General features: G+C 41.4%; 2 protein-coding genes across 2 annotated transcripts in view; one reads left to right on the top strand and one right to left on the bottom strand.

Moving 5' to 3' along the window:
• Nucleotides 1–852: 852 nt before the first annotated feature.
• WDR78 (WD repeat domain 78) lies at nucleotides 853–19,797 on the bottom strand. The gene is made up of 16 exons (XM_010561540.1): nucleotides 19,507–19,797; nucleotides 17,861–17,933; nucleotides 15,547–15,660; nucleotides 15,169–15,322; nucleotides 13,571–13,710; nucleotides 12,247–12,405; nucleotides 11,561–11,755; nucleotides 10,041–10,291; nucleotides 8,660–8,746; nucleotides 6,788–6,939; nucleotides 5,652–5,809; nucleotides 5,331–5,452; nucleotides 4,537–4,635; nucleotides 3,670–3,896; nucleotides 2,724–2,877; nucleotides 853–897 (listed from the first exon to the last, which is right to left on the bottom strand). The coding sequence occupies exons 1-16, from the start codon at nucleotides 19,795–19,797 to the stop codon at nucleotides 853–855; spliced, it is 2,421 nt and encodes an 806-aa protein (XP_010559842.1).
• A 947-nt stretch (nucleotides 19,798–20,744) lies between these two features.
• The window catches only part of MIER1 (mesoderm induction early response 1, transcriptional regulator), a 39,589-nt gene continuing 39,310 nt past the window's right edge, over nucleotides 20,745–21,023 (top strand). Inside the window, exon 1 of the mRNA XM_010561516.1 lies at nucleotides 20,745–20,774. The gene's annotated coding sequence lies outside the window, so the exon portion shown is untranslated. The remainder of the gene's footprint in view (nucleotides 20,775–21,023) is intronic.

Genomic DNA, 21,023 nt, shown 5'->3' with positions numbered 1-21,023 from the left:
TTTTCTGTTTCTTCTGATCTGCCCCCAAAAAAGACAGCCTAGATGGCCAAATGCTGCCTGCTTTCAACCAGCAGTGCAGGCCTGAGCAAGTGTTCCCACCAGCTTTTGGCTCTCCAGCTGCTGGGGGTGGGCTAGGGGAGGTGACGAGATCTCAAAAAACACCGATCTGGCCTCTAGAGCCACAAAAGTCAGTCCTTGCTCTAGGACCACACTGTTATCTCGTGTGAGGAGCTTTCAGAAAAGAGTCGGTGTGGAACAGAGTGAATTTAAACTGCAATTTTACATTACCCTAATTTGTTGGGAGTTGAAAAAGTGGGTCTCTACTTTTGCCTGGTGTGGGATGATCTGCAGCTCGCAGGAGCACCTGATGCCACTCAAAGCTCAGCTTTAACCCTCAGTGGTGGTTTATGGACAAGACGGATCTGATGAAAAGTCCATTCATTTACTGTCTGATTTCACAGGGAAGATACAGACTACATTGGGTAAGGACTTTGGCTGTATTATGGAGTGGCCTATACAGGAGGTGATTTTAGCATTTTTGCTTTTTGAGTAACTGAAGGAGAAAAGACCTTGGAAGAAAAAAACAAGGAGAAAAAGCCCAAGGAGAAAAGACTACAGAGACCTTTCTATTACCTTATCTGTATTATAGGGAAGGCCATCAATGTATTAATACTGTTTGTCTAATGAGGGGGACTTCCAGAGGAAAATTTAGAGCATTTGAAAGACGTTTCTAACCAGTATGGTTTCAAAGAGAAATTTTAATGATTGAAGAAGAATAAACAGTCAATGTTAATACTACAATAAGTCTTTCTTGCTGTTTACCAACTGAGAAGGTGCATCAGTTAGCTGCTGTTAAATAGCTACAGCAGGACCAATTATGTCATGTAAGGTACCAACCTGTAAAATAAGAGGAAAAAAAAGAGCTGTATGACAGCGTAATTGCAGTATAAGACATGCAGTGATCCAAAATTCCTATTTACAAACTGAGAACAGAATTGCTTGTGCAACGAGCATCCAGAAAGCAGGCTAAGGTAGTTTGTATTATGTCAGCTGATTGTTCTTTGGCATTCTGTTAATACTATGCTTACCTCTAACAGTGCTCCTTGAAAACAGCACTTTTTGGCAGGCCTGTTTGGATTGCATTTGTAGCTATCACACTTGGCAGCAGGCAAGCATACATCTTGTTTAAAAAGGAAATTAATTTTCAAGATGATACATGTATGGTAGCTGTACTTAGATGTGATTGCCCTGAAATAACTATCTCCCTTTAGCGTTAGTTGTAGTACAGACCCTGTCGTGCTAAGCCTTGTACATACCTAAGCCTAGGAAGACCTTGCTGTTAGCAGAAAAGGGAATGAAAGAAATGGATGATGCTGGAAAGCAAGGCTCCTGCTGGATAATGAGGCTCTGTGACTCAGTGACCAGTTATGCCACATGCCCAAAGTCTGTGAAATTAAGCACTGATATTTTTAGTCCTGTTCTGGTAACATACCCAGAAAATTATCCCTGTACTCTTATTAACTGAAGAACTCCTCTGCTCAGACGACTTGGGCTGCTTCATGGTGATTTACAGAAGAAAACCTCACAGATTTTTTTTTTTTCTAGAAGTTTAACAACAATGGCCTCACTTTTAGTTTTTAAGGGAAACATCTTTTTGCTCTGCAGTTTACAGCACTTGGCAAATGAGGCTGGTAATTACTAGAATTTCTAAATGCAATGCTGACAATTGTGAATTATTAATGCTTAAAACCCTAAGAATGAAGGTTAGATTAACATCAGCATTTTCATTCTCTCCAACTTAAGTTTAGTGTTTTGCACCATATAACTAACTCAAAAGGATTTTAAAAAGTACCAGTCCCACTTTACAAATGGGGAACCCAACTCTAGCAAGCCAAAGCTCCTTGCTCAAAACTGAAAGGACAAAGGGAGCAGTGCAGTTTGGGGCTGCAGGCCACCTGCAGACAGATCCTGCAGGAGGGATCCACCCAGTGCTGGAGTACCCAGGGTGGCATCAGAATTTTGTACCATGGACCAGGCAAGGAGGGCCCTGTGGGCCTTTGGTATAAAATAGCACTGCTTTATGCAAAAGTGAACAGAAAGGATTCACAATTTACATCAGTCAGCTTTTACACTGCCGTTGCCACAGAATCTATGCAATGGTACAATTGGAAAGGAACCTAGTTGTAAGGCAAGTCAAATTCTCACATGTCATCTAGGACAGAAAAGCCCTCACGAGGATAAGCAGTAGCTTCTAAAAGAGTGAAGGCAATACAGAGCCCAAGGGCTAATGGGTTTGCTGACACCAATGAAGTGAGACTATCTTGTGGGTGGCCAGGAGAGGGCACGTCGTTCCTGTGTTGTCAGCAGGTAAGGGCATTCTGCCAAATACAGTCACCTGCAGACTGCATTTAGAGGCAGCTCCACCTTCCTGCCCTTGCCCCGAGTGTCCCTCCCAAATCCAGCTGTGGCGAACCTCCGGATTTGCGATCAAGTGAAACCTGAAGTTCAACTTTGATTTACCTGTTCCTGAAGTTTCTAGTGGTATGGCACGCAGAAGAGCAGGAACCGCCTCAGGTTTTAATCTGCTTATGGAATTGTATCTGATTCCACCTATTTCAATATCTGTTAGCTAGATCTTTAACAGAAGCCCCTTTCGGAGGAATGAAGTACCAGACAAGCATGCAGGCCTCTGAGGACCACCACCTTGTCCTAGTGAACCGTACCTTATTATTGTTGGGAGCAGCCAGGTTCTGCAGCTCAAACACACTGACTTCTCCTTTGCTGTCTCCTACGAGAAGGCAGTCAGTGTTCTCAGCAAAGAGTACAGATGTGAATTTCACTCTTGGGTTGGCAAAGCATGAGGTCACGGGGTTCAAGCTGCAACCCAGCAGAGGCAAGAATTAATAGGTAACATCGCATTTGCCTGAGTGGACTATCATGTAAAGTCTACCAGTAATGCAGGCCAGATAAATGTTGCATGTTTTACTTTTCATGTTCTAGATTAACTCAAAAACTAAGAAGTGAGGCAGTGTTTTGTTTCGTCTTCACCAGAACAAAAATCCCTGCTGCTATTAACAAAGATATCCTGGTTGCCTAAAATCTGTCCTGTTGCCTAATATGGGGGGTGGGGGTTAATATTTTTATTATATGAATAATTTGCTTTTTGCTACTGCAAGATTTGGTGGGCCTCCTACTCCACTACAGGCTTCATGCTGTCATTAATACTAAGTAGTACAGACCGGCACTACAAGGCCACAGATTAACTAAGCTGCACATGAGTTGTACACCTACTTTACAGTAGTGGGAAAACATAAGAGGTATCTGAACTTCTGACCATCTTATCTTTATAAAAGGTCCAAAGTAGCTCAGTTTTGTTATTTTTCCTTTTAACTATGGCAGTGGTAGAATTTGAGATTTCTGGAAGAAAAAAAGCAGATTTACCCTTTAGCAGTTCCATGAGGCATCCAGCTCCTTCTCTTATAATCACAATTCTCTGGTAATTACCATCTACTTTTACAAAATGAGTATTTCAAATTGCAGTACTTTCAATAACTAAGCAAGCAAACAGCATGGAGCTGTCATGATCTCGTAACAATATTGATTAGGGATTAATGTGTAGCCTTTGTGCCCCTAGTTTCAGAATCTTCTTTGAGAAAAGTAATTACTTACATGCTGGCACTAAGATCCCAAATTTCTACTCTGCTTTCATTCACTGCTGCAAATATGCAGGCTGATTTTGGAGACCACATAACATCATGAACAAAAGCAGTGGCGGAACTGAAAGTTAGAATGGGCGTCTGTGAATCCTGGTGCCATAAAATAATGCTCCAGTCTGCAGAGCAGCTTAGGAACATGTCAGTGCTGAACGGATTCCAAGCGACTTTGTACACAGGACCCTTGGTGTTTGGGAAGAAACAAAAAAGAACTTTGTGTTATTCTAGAGCTATAGCCTCACAGGATGGTTTTTAATAGTGACCTTTCATGGAAATCCCTGACTGTCCTCTGACCCTAATAGCAAAACCAGCATTGTGTTATGTGTACCCATAGGAAATTAGGATGCAGCAGATGTGATAAGACAGGAGAGATCTTAGGAATAAAAAGCATTCAGCTGATTCTGCCCCTTCACCAGTTGTTAGGAGAAGCTGATGCTGAAAAGGCAGCTTCTTGGATGAAGCAGAAACTTTCAAAAAAAGAAGTGTTGTTAAAGTTCTGCCATCTTTCTCTCAGAGGTAAGACTATTTAACTGTGGTTAGCAGGACAATCAGATTACTAAAGCCAGAACTAAAGCTTTAAAACAGTTTATAGTACAAGTTTTAATAAATTACTTAAAAAAAATAAATCCTTATAGCATAGAAAGTAATCCTGTAAGGCTATGATGCTTTATGCTATGGGAATTCATTCCTAATATGAGAAAAGAAATTTAGGCTTCTTTTGTTACAGATGTTTTGTTTAGTAAATATAAGCAAAGAAACTATTACATTTGTGAACTTAATTGAGCAGTTTCTGCTGTCATTACTTTTTTTATGTATCACTCACCTTATGGCCTCTGTATGTCTCTAGAAACTGCTCATTGCATGAACAAGAACACTTGTGGATATGACCCTCTTCTGTTCCAGCAAGATAAAAATTAGTATCCTAAAAGAAAGGTAAAAGTAGCCTATGCTGGATTAACCTATTTATCATTCATCCAGAAATCTATAAAGGACCATATGAGTTTGGCAGTGACAGTCCTCTGAAGAACTAAGGTGGAGTTGCCAGGATGTGGTGTGGTGGCCTGCTTGCATGTCAGCTGCAGCGGTGTATGTGCAGTAGATATAGTGGTGCCAGAATGTATGTGTGTTCTCCATTTATGCAGAATATATGCTGTGATTTTTGACTCCTGAAAATCTTGGACTTTCTGTGATCCACATGGGCAAATGTATGAATTCTTTAAATGCTCTCTGGACAAAATATTCAGCTGGATAAAGAGGAGAAGCACAGCCATCTAAGTCCTAGACTTGGTAGATGCTGAACAGTCAAATTGTCACTGATTTGACCAACACACAGAGGAAATCTACTGTAGGATCTGGCCCAAAGCAAATGTGAGTAATTTGGCTGAAATCATAGAGTTGTTCACATACAGGGATTACTTGACTGGTTTACCATATCATTCATTTTCAGTAAAACTGTTATTAGCTAAGAAGCAGTTTTCTTTCAGAACTAAATATGCTTTAAATACCAGTGCAAGTCCTAGGCTAGTGCATATTAAAGTAGCTCCAGCTGAGCATCTCACCCCTGCTGCATAGTATTGTTGGATAATACTTTAGCCAGGATGGACTTTCTGAGCCTACCTTTGGATGGAAGTCAAAGCACATTCCAGCTGCCTGTTGAGATATCAGAGCTTCCCTTTTCCTTTCTTTCTCACCTGGTAATTTTTTCTTCTCACTTTCTGTTCGCTTTATTTTCATCAGATCTGTGCAAATAGCAAGAGTTTTTGTCAAACAAGTATGTGACAGCGCTATGAATAACTCATGCTTCTTTGGACTGCTCAACAGCTCTTAAATGTTTTGTGTATGATACCTAGTATAAAGAATGTCACCCGAAATAAAATGAAGCCATTGCAATCTCAGGTATTATACCTCTGCAGAAAAGCTGCAGGGAAAAATGCTTACCAATGCAATCTAGTCTTTTCTGTATAAACCACTCTGTTATTCGGCCATCTGCTGAGATACAGATTAATCTCTCTTTTTTGCCATCTCCTGTTGCTCCTCTGTCCTGTTCCACCCACCTCATTTGCCATACAGGACCTGTATGTTTATTTGAGGATTCACTGGGATAAAAGATGCACATAATAAATCATACATGAACAAAGACAAGACAATATATTTGAAAAATTAACCTTCCCCTTTGTAATGAACACCAAGTCTTATGACAGAAATGTGGTTTAGCTTTTCTTTAAAAAAAAATATTGAATATTGGCTGTTTTCCCTGGGGAAAATGTTTGATACTTAGTTTCAGGGCACTGTTTATGGAGCCACCCTTAGGGCAAATGTCTCCCTGATCACCCGCCCCACCCCTCATTTTCTTCTTAATTTCTGCTTATCCCTCACCTATTCTGATGTTCTCTCCATTTTTGGCAAGTGGAATCAGTGAGAAAACACCAAAAGCTACCACTGGTCTCCCATAAGGATTTATTATCCAGGGCAGGATTGTCCTAGTTAGTTAGTACATGGAGTATAAAATGGTACGTGGTGATAACTTGCTTAATTTTCTTAAAAAGTCAGAGCATAATACTCATTTGTTTCACCTTTCCAACGTGCAGAACTCACTTTGTATGCACAGCAACAGCGCAGAGAGTTTCATACCCCAAATAAGGACCAGTGGTCTTAAAGTAATGTAAGCATTTATTGTCAGAAATAACAATAGAGGATGATGGCAGTGCAGAGAGAGAATGGCAGTGTCTGAGGATTTGGCTGTATTGGTGTAAATAAGTGGAATGGGAAAAGTCTGTTTGGCCCACTCCGGCCCTTCCAGGCATTTATGCACTATCATAAATTTTTGCATCTGCAGTTTTGCTCCAGCAACTTCTAGTATTTGAGAGTATTGTTTATGTAGGCATTTCCAGTCAAAACTGGAAAATACTGATGGAAGTTGGAAATGAAATATTGTGCAACATCCCTAAGCATTGACAAACCTTACTTATCTTAGACTGTTACTATTCTTCAGCTTCTCAGTTGTGGATATTCTTTTCTTTGTTATCTGCTAAGATGTGACCAAGGTGGGAGGAAATGGGAAATCATAGCCTTACCTGCTGTCCAAAAGTGCAGTGTCGTTACAACTCCGTACGTTACAGATTGTGACAGACCCATCATACATTCCAACCGCTAAAAGATTTGGGCTTGCCATAGAAAAATCCAAAGCAGTAACACCATGCTCACACCGGAAAATACGCTCTGGCCACTGACCAGTAGAAAAATACAAGAACATTTTAAGTTAGTTGCTTAATTTGCCTCGGTCTTCTCAACACTGGATACTGAATTGCCAAGCTCTGCTGGAAAATTCAAGTGCTGATGACCATAGGGACTACTTCTAGACAGAAATTAGGTACTATATTCTAAATGATTCAGTTTACTTCTTGCTGCAACTGATAAAATTAGGAAAAAATAAAGGCTATGCAGAAATATGACACTGTAAAATAAGTTAGATGGGCCTACTCCAAGCCAAATACCTAAAAATCAAGTTCCCTAGGGTTCAGCTGAGTACAGCGTGAGGTTTTTGTTTGTTTGATTTGTTTTTTTTTCTTTTTAAAACAAACTTGGCATTTTGGAAAATTTCTCCAGTTGTTTTCTATCTTGTAATATGAAAGTAAGTTCCTTTCCAATTACAGAAACTTAGCTGAAGGTAAAACATTATCTGACATACTTCAGGTAATCTGTAAACTGCTATTTTCATGTAATTTCTCCATGTAATCACAGAACTGATTCAGCTCTGTTAGAAGATTAAATCCTTAAAGAAGTCACTGCACCGAGCTCTTGAAATGGGAAACAGTAGGGTGTTAGTTTGCAAAGAACTGTATTTCAGTGTGCATGCCAGATCTTATTTCTTAATGTTAGGGACTTGAGGACTATGGTGACATCGGGGAATCACAAGAGTATTTGATTGTTGTTGACGTGATAAACATGCATCAAAGATGTGACTCTGCACGACTTAAATTAATCTAATACACAATTTTGGCCAAGTGAAGTTTGTAGAACAAATCAAACTAAATTTGTGTAATCTGATGGCAAACAGATGGTTTTTACTGTGTCATTTTGTAACTGAGATTTCCAAGATTTTTTTAAAAAATGGCTCGTTTAAAAAGGATTGCTTTTCAGGTGGATATGTAAAGATGTAAATGTTACATCTATGAAATCTACTGTCTTTTTGACAGTATTATGAGAAGTTAGATTAGATAATTATATTATAAATTTTTAAGTTTTTTGCTTCAGCCTAAGAGAATTTCGTGGTACAACAGAAAATGGATTGGAAAGGATAATCCTTAAATTTAAAATACAGATGTTCTCTGTAATGAGAGTTTGGAAGTATTGAACAAATGCTCTATAGATTTTGAAAAACAAAAGGTAAATGGATTTATTTTCACATTTGCTGTGCTCAAGACTTTTCCAGTCTAAAAAATAATTTCTACACACCTGGGTCTACCCACAGTAATAATAAAACAGATTTACAGTCTTGGGTAGGTGGCCCTAGGGGTTGGAAATGGGATACAGAGTTCTGCATTGCTACGTTGCCTAGCATAGACTGGTACTACCTGAGACTTGTAACCATCTGTTGGTTGTTTGGTGGCCTGTGTGCAATGAGTTTAGTTCCTGTGAACAGATGTCCATGTTACCAAACCACCAGTACAGTCAGCACCTCTGTTGGAAGTGTCAGTTGAGAGGACTGACAGGCACAGAAACCGAACTGCTTCCTGCAGGCACTTTCTTTAGGTCAAGATTTAAGCACATTACTAGGTACTGCAGTTGGAATCAATTTTCCAGAACTGTGTGGTTTGGGCTAGCAAATTCAGCCTTACTGCCTAGGTCTTGCTTTTTGAAACAGGAAGAGGGAAATAAATAAAGCAGAAATAGTATAGCAGAAAAATGAATTGAAGAAAAAGAAAGAAAAACTGGTTGCTCATTACCATGGGGTTCTTCAATGACCAACAGCAAGCCAAGCCTTTCTTCTGTTCTTTACAATCAAACGCTCCATAACCAACAGCTAAAAGATCCTAAAAGCACAGATTAGCAAACAGATGTATCTCAGTTTAGCTTGAAGTTCACTTGTATATTTTTAAAAGGCAACTTTCTGCTAACAGTGACTGTCAGTGTGAAGTCTGGAAAAATAATGCTCATGTCATAGGCAAGTAGAATAACACACAAGAAGAAAAGAATTTCAGAATTTCTAGGATACTGGAAACTGGTTCAACTAGAAGTGCATTCACAGTCACTATCAGTTGTGTTTGCAATCCCCCTGGCCACCATAAAAATATGTCCCTTTCCAGAGATGAAGACACATTATTCTGTAACCACATTTTAATGTGCAGTATTTAATGGAATATGTAATAATACTACTACTTTTATTTCTCAATGTTAAGCTGCAAAAGGACCTTCAGTGACCACTTCAAACTTCTAGTTCTTAGCACTCCACAGTGGGGTCCAATGAATTCCATTCACTCCTTTCCATAAGTAGAAGTAAGAAACAGGAGCAAACCCTAGAATTCTAAGACTGAAGTCTATAAATGTGTCCAACTTTTTATAATACCTAGGGATATGATGTACTAATAGTATGAAATGGTCTTTATTTTCTCTCTTTTTTTCCCTTGGGGCAATCTTACTGGTTTTATGTTTCTCATCCTACCTGCTTTTTACCTTCCTTCCATTCATTACTTTTGTTGTGGCATTAAGAGAGCTCTGTTGGAAAAACTGAGCCTTACATTACTCTGAAAGTGGAGATGTCCGAGTAATTCTCACCTCCACTGAAACTGAATTAAATAAACTTGGGCCAGCTGCTCAGAAATCTGTGCCTGTTATTATACATCTTATACTTAAAGTTTGATGAATGCCGCTTTCTTGGGAGATTACTGTTAGAAACAAAGATGTGGTTTCTAAACTATCATGAATAAACTCCATCAATGGTGATAAAGTTTAGTAGTAGGGGTTTAAATTTCAACATCCAATTCTATAACAGACCAAGTCTATTATCTTAACATTGCTTTTCAGGTGACCGCCCATGGTAAACTGGACGAATTAAATTAAGTTCTGGACCAATTAAAGCTGTTGCGATACAATTGTAGGAAAAGCCTAGTGCAGATGCCCAACCTGTAGAATAATTTAGCAATATTGTTATATGAAAGGGCAAAATACAGAGAGTGGGATGCAAAGACAACCTACCTGACTGTAGGGATGAATCCATTTCTCTGAGATCTCTCCCAACAAAGGACATCAAAATCAGGAGTTTATTTACACCAACAATTACTTATACCATTTTGTAAACAGCTAAGAAAAAGCAATTTGTTAACTCACTGGGTTTACTTTGCTCCAAGCCATACTGCTCACACTGTGACCATTAGTTAAATCACATATATATGACCACAGCCATTCCAGTCTGGGAGGCACAATTTCTTCTGGGGTTTTATTTAGATCTGACAGAATTGATGGGTCAACAAATGCATCCTTCTGCTCTTCCTTATCCTTCTTTTCCTTGTCATGCTCTTCCTGTTTAGCTTCTTTCACTGCTGCTACTGTACCACTCATGTCTGATGTAACATCAGGATCTAAAATGCACAAATATGGTAGAGCCCGAGTAGTAACATTTCATTCATCTAACTTCAGTCATTCACAACAGAAGAAAAATTTGCCCTTTCAGCAAATATTTTGCAGAAAAAAAAAAAGTGAAGATTTGAGGAATTAAGACATCGTAACTTCTAAAACTGTGGCTAAAATGTTGATAGGGACATGGAAGATGGCTGGACCAGGCTGTAGTGTGCCAGTTATGCTCCAGGTGTTTGAGTGGATTTAGCTACCTAGCAACAAGTTATGAATTTATGTCCACCCCCCGCCAGGAATGTTTCTAATCTCTCATATTTAAAAAATTATTTAGACAGGGATTTTTTTTAAGTTACATGCCAAACTTTAAAGAGCCACATTTATGCATTGATGCTGTAACACTGTAGCTAAGTTACATGATGCTGTACTAAGTTGCTCATTTCTTGGGAAAATTAAGTGTAGAGCATATTTTTAGACTGTGTTTGCGAAGTATTTTTTTGTTTACTCACCCCTTTATTTTATGTAATGTGCAAATCATAAATTAATCTCAGATCACTGTTAACAAAATAAGAACATAGTAACTGCCATGTTGTCAGAACAAAAGTTGTCCTGGCCAGTATCATGCTCCAGCTGTAGCTAGTTCCTGTAGTCATGGAATGTAACAGGTTCTTGCCTGACAAACTGAAACTCTCTTTGGTACAAAGAGGTACAATACAATAAAAGCAGTATGAAGCCTGTTTTTTTTTAAATCCCTGTGTTAACTTGAAACTCCTAGAAAAGGTAAAATATTACTTAGCACTTGAGTCCAGGTAATGCCTTTTACAATCTGCAACTTTATGTTAGACACTGACCATCTATCAGGCTAAAACTTCTGTTTAGAATCAGACTCCTTATAAAATTAAAAAAACCCAAACTGTAAAAGACTTTCCAATACAAAAAATGGTTGGAGAAGTAGCAGAATTAATCTGTATCTTAACTGTCAGTAAACAAGTTTGACTAATATTTTGAGTAAGTCTCAGTTTGTGGTGTTAAGGGGAGATGAGCCAGCTCAGAACTCATTTATTCAATTCTTCCACCAAGTATAGTAGGGTTGTCTGTTAAAGTGAACGTAAAACTGCAAAGTTCATGTTGACATCTCATAAACTCTCTCCTTTCCTTTGTCTATTTCTTAAATGACTTGTCATCTGTGAAGACATTCAATGAGGGACATAACTCCATGACTTTCAATAGCATGCAAAGCCTTGTGCTGAAACCAGGGCAGCCAATAAGAAACAAACCTATAAGGACAGGAAACTGCCGATAAGCTGCAAGTTTGGGTTGAAAAATATTCTCCATTAGAATCCTCTCCATGAAAAACAAATTCTGCTGAAAGTTTTCTGATGTTAATATAGCTTCTGAATGGCATTCCTCCTCTTCATGGATTCTGGCAAGAACAGCACTTTCCGAAATCATTAGAGAAGAAGTTGTGCTGCCTGACAACAGATAATATGGGAAAAAACAGTTTTAACATGATAATACTTTGCACATAGAAGTCGAGGGGATAAGAAGTCTCCTCCTCCTCCACCTGCAAAAAGCATAGAAGAATCTATCATGATCAGAAAATACTTACATTATTAATTTTTTCTTGCTTTAATTTTGTTTTCTTTTATTGATCAAATACTCAGTATGATGAGATACTTCTGGAATTTTTTACAATTGGTGGTCTGCTTCTAGTGTCCTAAGTAACTTAGTACCAGCAAACTTTGTCACTGACTATTTATCTTTATTTAAGATCATTTATGACGGCATTGTACAGAAAAGGTCTCAGTGCAGACCTGTCCAAGATTCTTTAGCAAACTCTCTTTCAAGTGCAGACAGGCAGACCAAGCATTTTCTTCACGTAGTTTTCACCACACAGCATAGTGATATACATGGTTTAGAAGGATGAAAACATGGCAGAAATGTAAATCTGGAAAAATGTTACCTCTGTTGGAAGAGACCAACATAGTCTGATTGTGCTCTTTAGCTGTATGAGATTTGCTGCTTTTCCCAGTTGTGGCTCTGCTACCTTCTGCTTTTGACGTAGGTTCTATTTCCGATACATTAAATGAATCGTACAAGTCCCAGGAAGTGACCAGCATCCCTAGAAATGAATTACACTGTATTATACAAGTCTCTTGTTTCGGTACGTTATTAAAAGGATAGCTGAGCAAAGATTTACTTTTTGTACTACACTCCCAACTGTTCGGCAGAGGGGCTTTGAAACCAACCGAGGGTCAGACAAGGCTGTAGCAACAGCTGTTGTGTCATTGCAGCAGCTGCATCAGGGTCTTCTGGGTGTGTGGCTTCCCTTCAGCAGGGCCATCTCCCAGGGAAACAATGCTCCATAACCTTGCCTTTGTGTGCTCAGCCTTTCAAACCTGGGTTGGAATGAGCCCTGCTGATGCTCAAGGTATGTCTTCAGATCAGATTAATGTCTATTTTACTTTTTTTTTTTTTCATTCATTTTACATACACTAACAAACACAAAGGAAAAATGTTTGGAACAGCATTCCCCATAGTTTTCTTTGGCCTCCTACACAAAAAAAAATGTCCATAGTGAGGCAAAGCTCAGCACACGCATCTAAAACCTAGTTATTCCTCTATAATTTTTTTTAGAGCATTGAGGTTGAACATTTTGTAAAATTGCATCTATCTTGTAAGACTGCCAAGATTTTTCTGCTTTCCCCAAGATTTTAAATCTCGTAAGAGAGGTTCTCTTCTGTGCATTATGGCAAATAGAAATAGAAACTAGCGTCACTGAGAAGTTAAGGGGAAAAGAGGGAACTGTGTCCTTTCACATTTCAAGAGCCTAGCTATTAGGTGAAGTCCTGCCTCCTAAGAAGCACACTCTGCTTGAAAAGTGCTGAGGCAGGCAGGACACAGCAGCTCTCCACTAGCGTAATGACTATTTTATTGCAATGGATACAGTGTACCAGTACCAATGTTCAAGTTTTAGGAGGGGCAGAAAAGGCCCCCACAAATCATGCTAGCCTGTCTGAACTTAAAGCTCTGGAAGTGAAAGTTGAGGAGACATCTTCTCCCGCTTAGAGATGGAAGAAAGAAAAAACCCTTTCCTCAGTATCCTACCTGTGCGCGGGGAGTTTTCTGAGGTCCCATGATCTAGCTGTATGCTGGAGTTTTCCCAAATAAAAATTTAATAAGTAAACTAAATGTAATAATGAACCCAACTCCCAAGGGTACAATGTAGTAAATGAGAGCCCGTTCTTATTAAATACCCTTTCCTATATGGCACTCAGAAAGTTTACCTTTATCTTCCATGATGATTTTGTCACATTGCACTTCCTTGTTCTTTGCAGCGCCGTTAATGGTTTGCATCATTTTTTCTACAAAGCGATCGTTACCAGGTCTATTTTTGCAAATGTCAACATAAATCCTATTCTGCTCCCTCGGGGGGGGGAAGAAAGAAAAAGTGTATATTGACTTTCTGAAAAACATTTGCATTCAACTTCTCAGTGTATTTAACCACAAGTTGAACAGGAGAGGATACTCCGTGTCATAAATTTACTGCTTGGGTTTTTTTTTTGATTGCTAGTTTTTATTTCACTCTACGTATCATCTTTCAGCAGGTATTTCTGGCTTTGTGATGCTGTTCTAAACCAGAAATGGCCTGTAGAGGTAGGCATCAGCAAAAATCCCTACTCCAACTACCTTTGTACTTTGGTGGAATTCAGAGGAGTTCAGAAATATGTAGCTCTCATCACTTGGGAGTGAAAGGCAGTGTATCCAAGAGACAAAACCAGAACTAGTACATTTCTATTTTGTCCAGCCTTTAGGTTCTGTAGGAATAGTCAGTGGGAACTGTGAAACTTTTTCTATTATTTTGGTTTCAATATTCTAACAGCAGACATAGATTATACCCCGCCTTAGTCCACCAACAAGTAGCTGTGCTCAGGTCTGTTCCTATACAGTTGGCAATACAGGCTGTGTACTCCAGCTTAAGTCTGATTCATAGGATACACTTCCTCTTCCTTCTTCCCAAAAATCACACCAGTGTGATTCACAGACAGTGGGGGTTGGAGTCTAACCATGAACTTTGTGTGTATACTAGTGGAAAAAACTCCTTAGGTAAGTTGTTTGACTTGCCAGTTGCAGTACACTGCATCTCAGGCTTTGGGGCTTACATCTACAAAAGCTGTGACAAGTCTGCCATCTGTCATGGAGAGAACTTCGCTGCACTCTGTCCCAGTCAGCCCCTGGGAGTAAGCCAAAAAACTATGAGTTCTGGGTTAACTCCCTACCAAAGTTCATGATAGTCCAGGGAGGAGACTCTGAAGTGGAAACACAGTAGATGCAACTAAGGGGAGACACAGTATTTTAACAGGCAACGTCACTTGTGGTGGTGTGAGGTTTCTTCTAGCTAGAAGCACTGTGCAGAGCTTCAGAGGAAGCCAAGGCCTGCCTAGTTTGTATCTTTGTTATTAAGAAACGATTAGCTGTAAAGCTACACACAAGAATCAATGCAGAGGTTTGCAATTTCTTACTGTTTTCATTAAAATTAAATGGTGTAATTCATGTATACCACACTTCTCCATCTTTTCTTTCCCCCATCCCTTGTGTGTTCTCTTGTCGCCATCCCCCATTTTTGCTAATCATCTGCCTTAATTTATTAGTGAAAGAGGGTACTAATTTGATCAACAGGATGGAGTCGTAAGAAATTTGGGCTATCTTGACAGAAGAGAGACTCAAGCCTAATATGGCTTTAAACAAAGGTGAAATGACAAATTTTAGTAGTCAGAACACTAAAACTACTATGTGTGAGCAGCCTGTTCAGGATTTTGTGGTCAGCAGAAGTTGTGCATGCTGAGCACACTACATGCATGTACACAATTACCAATATACATACAGAACTCTTCCAGCATCTTCTGATTCTACAGACACCACAACAGATGGCATATCCAATATCCAGATAGTTTCCGTCTCTGTGAGGTAAATATCCACTCTCCTACCTAAGTCTTCTTTTGTCCATTCTTTTATCTCCTCTTGCCTCACCTGCACATCTGAAAAATTATATGAGGTTAACAAGCGAGACCTTTTCTGCTCTAAATTTAAAAGAGGATGAATTAATTCTGAAACTATTGTAATGATCGGGAGCCAAAATTTGTGAGGCACTGAGTTCCTTCAAAGTGCTGGGCATCTCACATCCACGTACTGCAGTGTCTCACAAGCCACAGTGCTCCAAAGAACAGTTTAAATCTATAATTATACAGTGTATGTTCTTTACCAGATAAGCTAACAGCTGTGTCTTGTCGAGAGCCAGGTTCTACTATTTCATCTAGTACGGACTCAGTTGTTGATGCGTTTGATAGAGAAGTACTGCTGCTTCCATATGTCCTTCAGTAACAAAGAAATAAGCAGAAATAGTATGTGAGAGTCCAGATGTCAGTTAGCAAAGCACTACAAAAATAGCAGTGTTGTTATCAGGATAAACCACAGAAGACTGTAAGAGCACATACAATGATGCTTGCATTGTAAAAGAAGTCACAGAAGGCTTAGGAAAGAAAATAATGAAATGGTTTGAAAAAGACTTAAAAAGGAAGAATTCCTCTGACAGCATATCCTCAGGCATTAAATAGCTGATGGAAAAGAAGCTGTTGAGCTCTCAGATTCATTCTTAGCATATTATAACGTGAAGTGTTGGCTACCTACTGTGTGATAACGCATACCCACAGGTAGCACTGTTCTCAACCAGAATTAAGATCCTTTGGTGCCTTGCATGTACTGAAATGTCTTTGAAATGCACAAGAAACTCATCTGAAGGATTAACTTGTTAACAAAAATAGATAGTGTTCATAGTGGTGATATCTGTGATAACTAGCAGTTAAACTCAAAACTTAGGTACAGTTGGGAGGTTTGTCAAGAGATTTTTCTCCTCAAAAGCTGAGTGTGAGCAATTACACACATACAAAAGGCATTTGAAAAAGACCATTTTTAAGATTTGTGTTGAAAACTAAAGTTAAATCATTTAATTTTGTTTTCTAAATGAAGACCTCTTGTCTCTAAAAAGGGTGCATTTATTTTTCAGGAGATACCTTGTATTTTTATATCAATTTTTTTGTGTCTATTTGGTCCTGGTTAATATCCCTACCTCTAGGATTATCCCTTATGATAGCCACCCTAGGAAGCATGACAAAAAGACAGTTCTCACAAAACAATCTTTTTGTCAGACATCACAATGGCATTAACTTTGAGAAAAAACCACAAATAATGCTTTAACTTGTATTTTTTTTCAGTGCTGACTTTACCAGTCTTTTAGTCCTTTTGATTAAATAAATAGCATCTCCACTCCATACAATTTGAATGTGTACACACCATTGGATAAAGTGATGTGGTTCATTATTTTTCATTTTAAACACAAATAGTTATTTACTTTCTTTTGCGTGACTTAATTGAGTTTGTCAGCCTGAAGATAAAATGGCTCAAGTCCATTGACTTTGTTTATTCCCTCTGTACTGAAGGTTTGTAAATGAAAGCTAGTAAGTAGTGAAACACATAATTTAGCAGTTTTAACTCAAACGTTTTCGTAGAAGAACATTTTTGGAAATGGATGCACATATGCATACAGAGGTTAACTTGCTTAAGTTAGTTTAAAAGAGAAGATTCTTATTATGGTAACAATATTTTGACAGTTGAACTGAAAGAGTTAAGTTTTTAAAAAAGGTTGTCTGTACTGAATAAGTATCATTAAAAACTGACAACATACTTTAAAAGAAATGTATAACTCTTCAGTGAAACCAGACCTTTTGTTTCCAGAGCATTTTTCCGTACTCACAGCTAAGCAGGTACTGATATATTCCAGTTTTTTGAAAAAACACGCTTGGGGAAGGCAGAGAGCATCTGAAGTAGCTAAAGGGAGTATATTAACGAGCTGCAGATGCCCCTTCTCAGCTGTACAGCCTTGCTCAGACAACCAGAGCACAACCTCCTCTACCTTTAAGAGAGTGTTTTGTCACATACATGCGTATAGGCTCTGCCACAACTTTGTATGCAGGCCTAACCATTACAAAACCTGCAGTTCGGACGTCTGCATTTTTGAACTGCGAGGTACTCATCACCGTCTCTAAAAATGGTCCATTCTGGTATGTTACATAAAAAAATGTTTTTTAAGAAGAATTTGAATAAAATTAGAAACAGGAGTGCGTGCTGTAGTCTGCTTTCACCTGTATCTATTAGCATTTCAGCAGTAGTTCTGACATAGTCAGTCATGAGTACTGACAAATTCTGTTTAGTCTATTTGTTACTATTCCTCAAATTTTAAATGACAACTATGACAGGTATATTTCTGTATTTTGACAACAGAGTATAATTATTAGCCCTGCGCAATTATTCCAGCTCTCAACCTCTCTGAAGAGCAGATGCGTGGCTGCGGCAGGGTAGGTACCCTGTGAGACAGAATTTAAGAGACAGCATATTGGCTTACCTCGAGAACGAACCTAAACTACCATTCACTCCTGATGTCTGATGCATGGAAAAAGAAGAGAGAAAACCAGATCCTGTGGCCCCAAAGTAAGCACTTGATGCTAAGAGCTTGCCCTGCCTGGGTACAACAGTATTCGGATCTGAACGGAAGAGTGGACGGGGTGTCACATCCTTTCCTTCATCATCAAAAACCTGAAGAAATATTTAAATAATGATAATAGTTTCACTGGGTTCCCAAAACAAGCGACAGTGATGACTCTTGCAACATTTTATCCCATCTGGAACAAGAAGACCCCGATCCAGGCAGGAACCTGACAGAACAGATAGGTATCCCCTCTCTACAAATGATGCCTAATATACACCAGGACAGGGGCGAGGGGGTTTGCATTCCTGCTTTCCCTTTAGAGTTCAGCCTTGAGAGGGCTGTCGCCTTTGCCTGGAACTGCTTTGGGACTCTCTTTATAGAAATGGTTGCAAAATACCTAGAAAAACTCTGTTTCTCCCACTATCAGAGCCACTTCTCCTTCTTGGTCAACCTCGTTGTCTTTTCTGGCTCATTTATTCCATAATGACTAACGAGAGTAGCTTATTGACTGTAACTATTCATGTCAAATTAACAGTACAGCAAAAGCAATGAGAGAAACAATTATGCATCTTTTTTTATTATACTGCTCAAAATATTTTATTGTATTCAGTAAGGTCTCAGATTATATTACGGGAATCTTCTATTTTTTACGTAAAGACATACAGGTGCTACAGTCAACATATCTCACATAGATTTGAAAGCAAGTAGTTCTCACATTAGGAGGAGAACTGTCACTCTGATTTTTTTTTAATTATTTTTATTATTATTGGAGATTGTTTTTGGACACTAATCATCATTTCAGAATGGATTAAGCTCCTGGATCATTTTCTTTCTCCACAGCTCTTCAACTTCAGACATGCCTTTTCTTTCCTCCTCCCTCTCCCACTTCCTTTCTGACAACTTTTAACATCCACAATAACTCACATTTGAAACTTTTTAGTAATAGTGTAAACGGCTTCTCACCCGTGTGGCATACTTGTTACCCACGAGAGATGCCCTGTCCACAGCTTTGCCATCGGAAGTCGTGGACAGGCTTCTGCAGCTCGCTGCTTTATTTGCATAGATGCCACTGAGGATGCTCGTTCGTCTTTGGCTACCAGAACTTGCTCCTGATCCTTGCCTTACCCTGAAATCAGCCGTAGAAGTTCCGTTTCAATTGACAAAATACAAGCAACCGAATACGATCACCAAATTACTTGTCCCTTAACTTTCATGAATGGTTTGAAAGATTTAAACTATTCGGGATGATAATCCTGAAATAATTCCTTCAGAAAAATCTCCGTTCAGCTGCTTAAGCGGTGATAGGAGGGGCGAGGGGGGCGGGGGGGGGGAGGGGGGCGATGCCTGCTGTAAAATAAAAGCCTGAAAGACGTTTTACTGGCGTTTGGTTTTCTGGGGCTAAGCTTACAAGCGGGAACTAATGTGGCAATAAAAGGGCAAAAAGACGCAGCCTGTGGCTGCGTGCGGGGCCGGTTACACAGGCACGCTGTGGCGCATTGCTGCCCGCTCGGAGCGGGACACCGGCGGGAGCCCACCCGCCCCTCCCGGCCTAGCCCCGACCCCGGCCCGCCGTGACTGGAGCCGCCTGAGGGAGAGCCGCCGCGCAGGCCCCGAGCCGGGACAGCCCTTGCGTGGGCTGCCCGCGGGAAAAGCGCTGCCGGGGACCCCCCCGCCCCGTACCCCCGGCCACTCACAGGGGAGGCCGCCGGCCGCCGGCGGGGCCCTGCATGGCGACGAGGGTCGGCGGGCACAACGCGTCGCGCCGTAACCACGGCAACGCTCGCCAAGACGCGGCGCGGCGATTGGCTGCCCAGGGACGGCGCCGCTGATAGGTCGGGCCGCGTTCTCCCTCACCGCGTCCGCCCGCCTGAGAGAGGGACCCCCCCGCGCCTCACCGCGGGGCCGTGGCCTCCCCATCCCCGGGCTCCTCTCCGTGCCCGGCCGGGCTGGGCCGCCCAGCGCCCGCCTCATCTCGCCCTTCTCCTCCTCCTCCTCCTCTTCCTCCGCCGCCCCGGGGCGCCCGCCCCCTGCCCGGCCCGGGGGCTCCTCCCCTGCCGTCAGGGCCGCGGCAAGCCCCCGCTCCCCCCCCTTTGTCACTGAAGCACAAAGGTCCTCGGCGGCCCGGGGAGACGGGAGCTCCCTCCGCCCCGCCGTAAAACTCGGCCCCGGTGGCGGGGATCGGGGCAGGTGTGGGCTTTTTGAGCGGGAAGGTTTAGGGGTTTGGAGGTTTTTTGGTTTTTGTTTGGGTTTTTTTTTCCCTCGTTTGCTTGAGTCAGCAGCAAAAGTTGCATGCGTGGGTGCTTTCCTTTCAGCGTCGCCCCACGGGGACCGTTTTTGAGGATTTAAAATGCGGTTCGTCGGGAGAAGGGGTGGCAGAGGGGCGGCTCGGGAGAGAACTGCGGATCGTAAATGATCTGTGCGCCTCTGAAAGGGGGCAGAGCAGGAGCGGGCAGCCCCCAGCCCCAGGCCCGAAGAGACTTGAGGCAGGGGGAAGAGCAGAGGCAGGCTTTCCCCCTCCCCCGAGACGGGGGCAGACAGGCTTTTCCAAAGTATTTGACAGACTACCGTGTCCTCCTCGCTTCCAAGAGCAATTGTAATGCCAGACTTCGGGATCAGGAGCCCTCCCCTTTGCCTCGCAGGGCTGTGCGTGTCCTTGTGTCATCAGCCCTAGGACAGAGCTGAACCTGGGCAGGTGAGGCAGCCGGGGAAGGTTTTAGGGAAAAGAGGCAGAATTAGGACTGGACGTCTGGGGGTTTTTGTTTTTGTTTTTTTTTTTTTGGGGGGGGGGGGGGGTGCCTTTAACGTAGGACCAACCTAGCGTTGTGGGTATTATCTCACCCAAGAGTGTCCCACACAGCAGCAGCAGGTCAAGAGCTGTTTCCCTGAAGACCTCCCTCTTAACGCTTCGTCGTCGGTGAGAGAGCTTCCACGCCTGTGCGCCTCACCGAGTGAGTACGACCGCCGGGTCAGGAGCCAGGCGGGAGGGAACGGCACCCACACCGACTGTACGGCGCCGGGCATCTGATTTTTATTTCATTTTATTTTATTTTATTTTTTGAAGCCGGTCCTGCCAAGCCCTAAATGGCGGCGGTGGCTCCCGGGGCGGCGGGGAGCGGAGCGGGGCCCGCCGCCTCACCGCTGACAGGGCGGGGGCGGGGCCTGCCCCCTGAGTGACAGGCGGGGGGGGGGGGGGGCCG

This window comes from Haliaeetus leucocephalus, unplaced genomic scaffold (assembly GCF_000737465.1).
Source record: "Haliaeetus leucocephalus isolate CR32 unplaced genomic scaffold, Haliaeetus_leucocephalus-4.0 Scaffold147, whole genome shotgun sequence".
NCBI lineage: Eukaryota > Metazoa > Chordata > Aves > Accipitriformes > Accipitridae > Haliaeetus > Haliaeetus leucocephalus.
The sequence above is the reverse complement of the archived record's forward strand: the minus strand, read 5'-3'. Positions and strand labels throughout refer to the sequence as shown.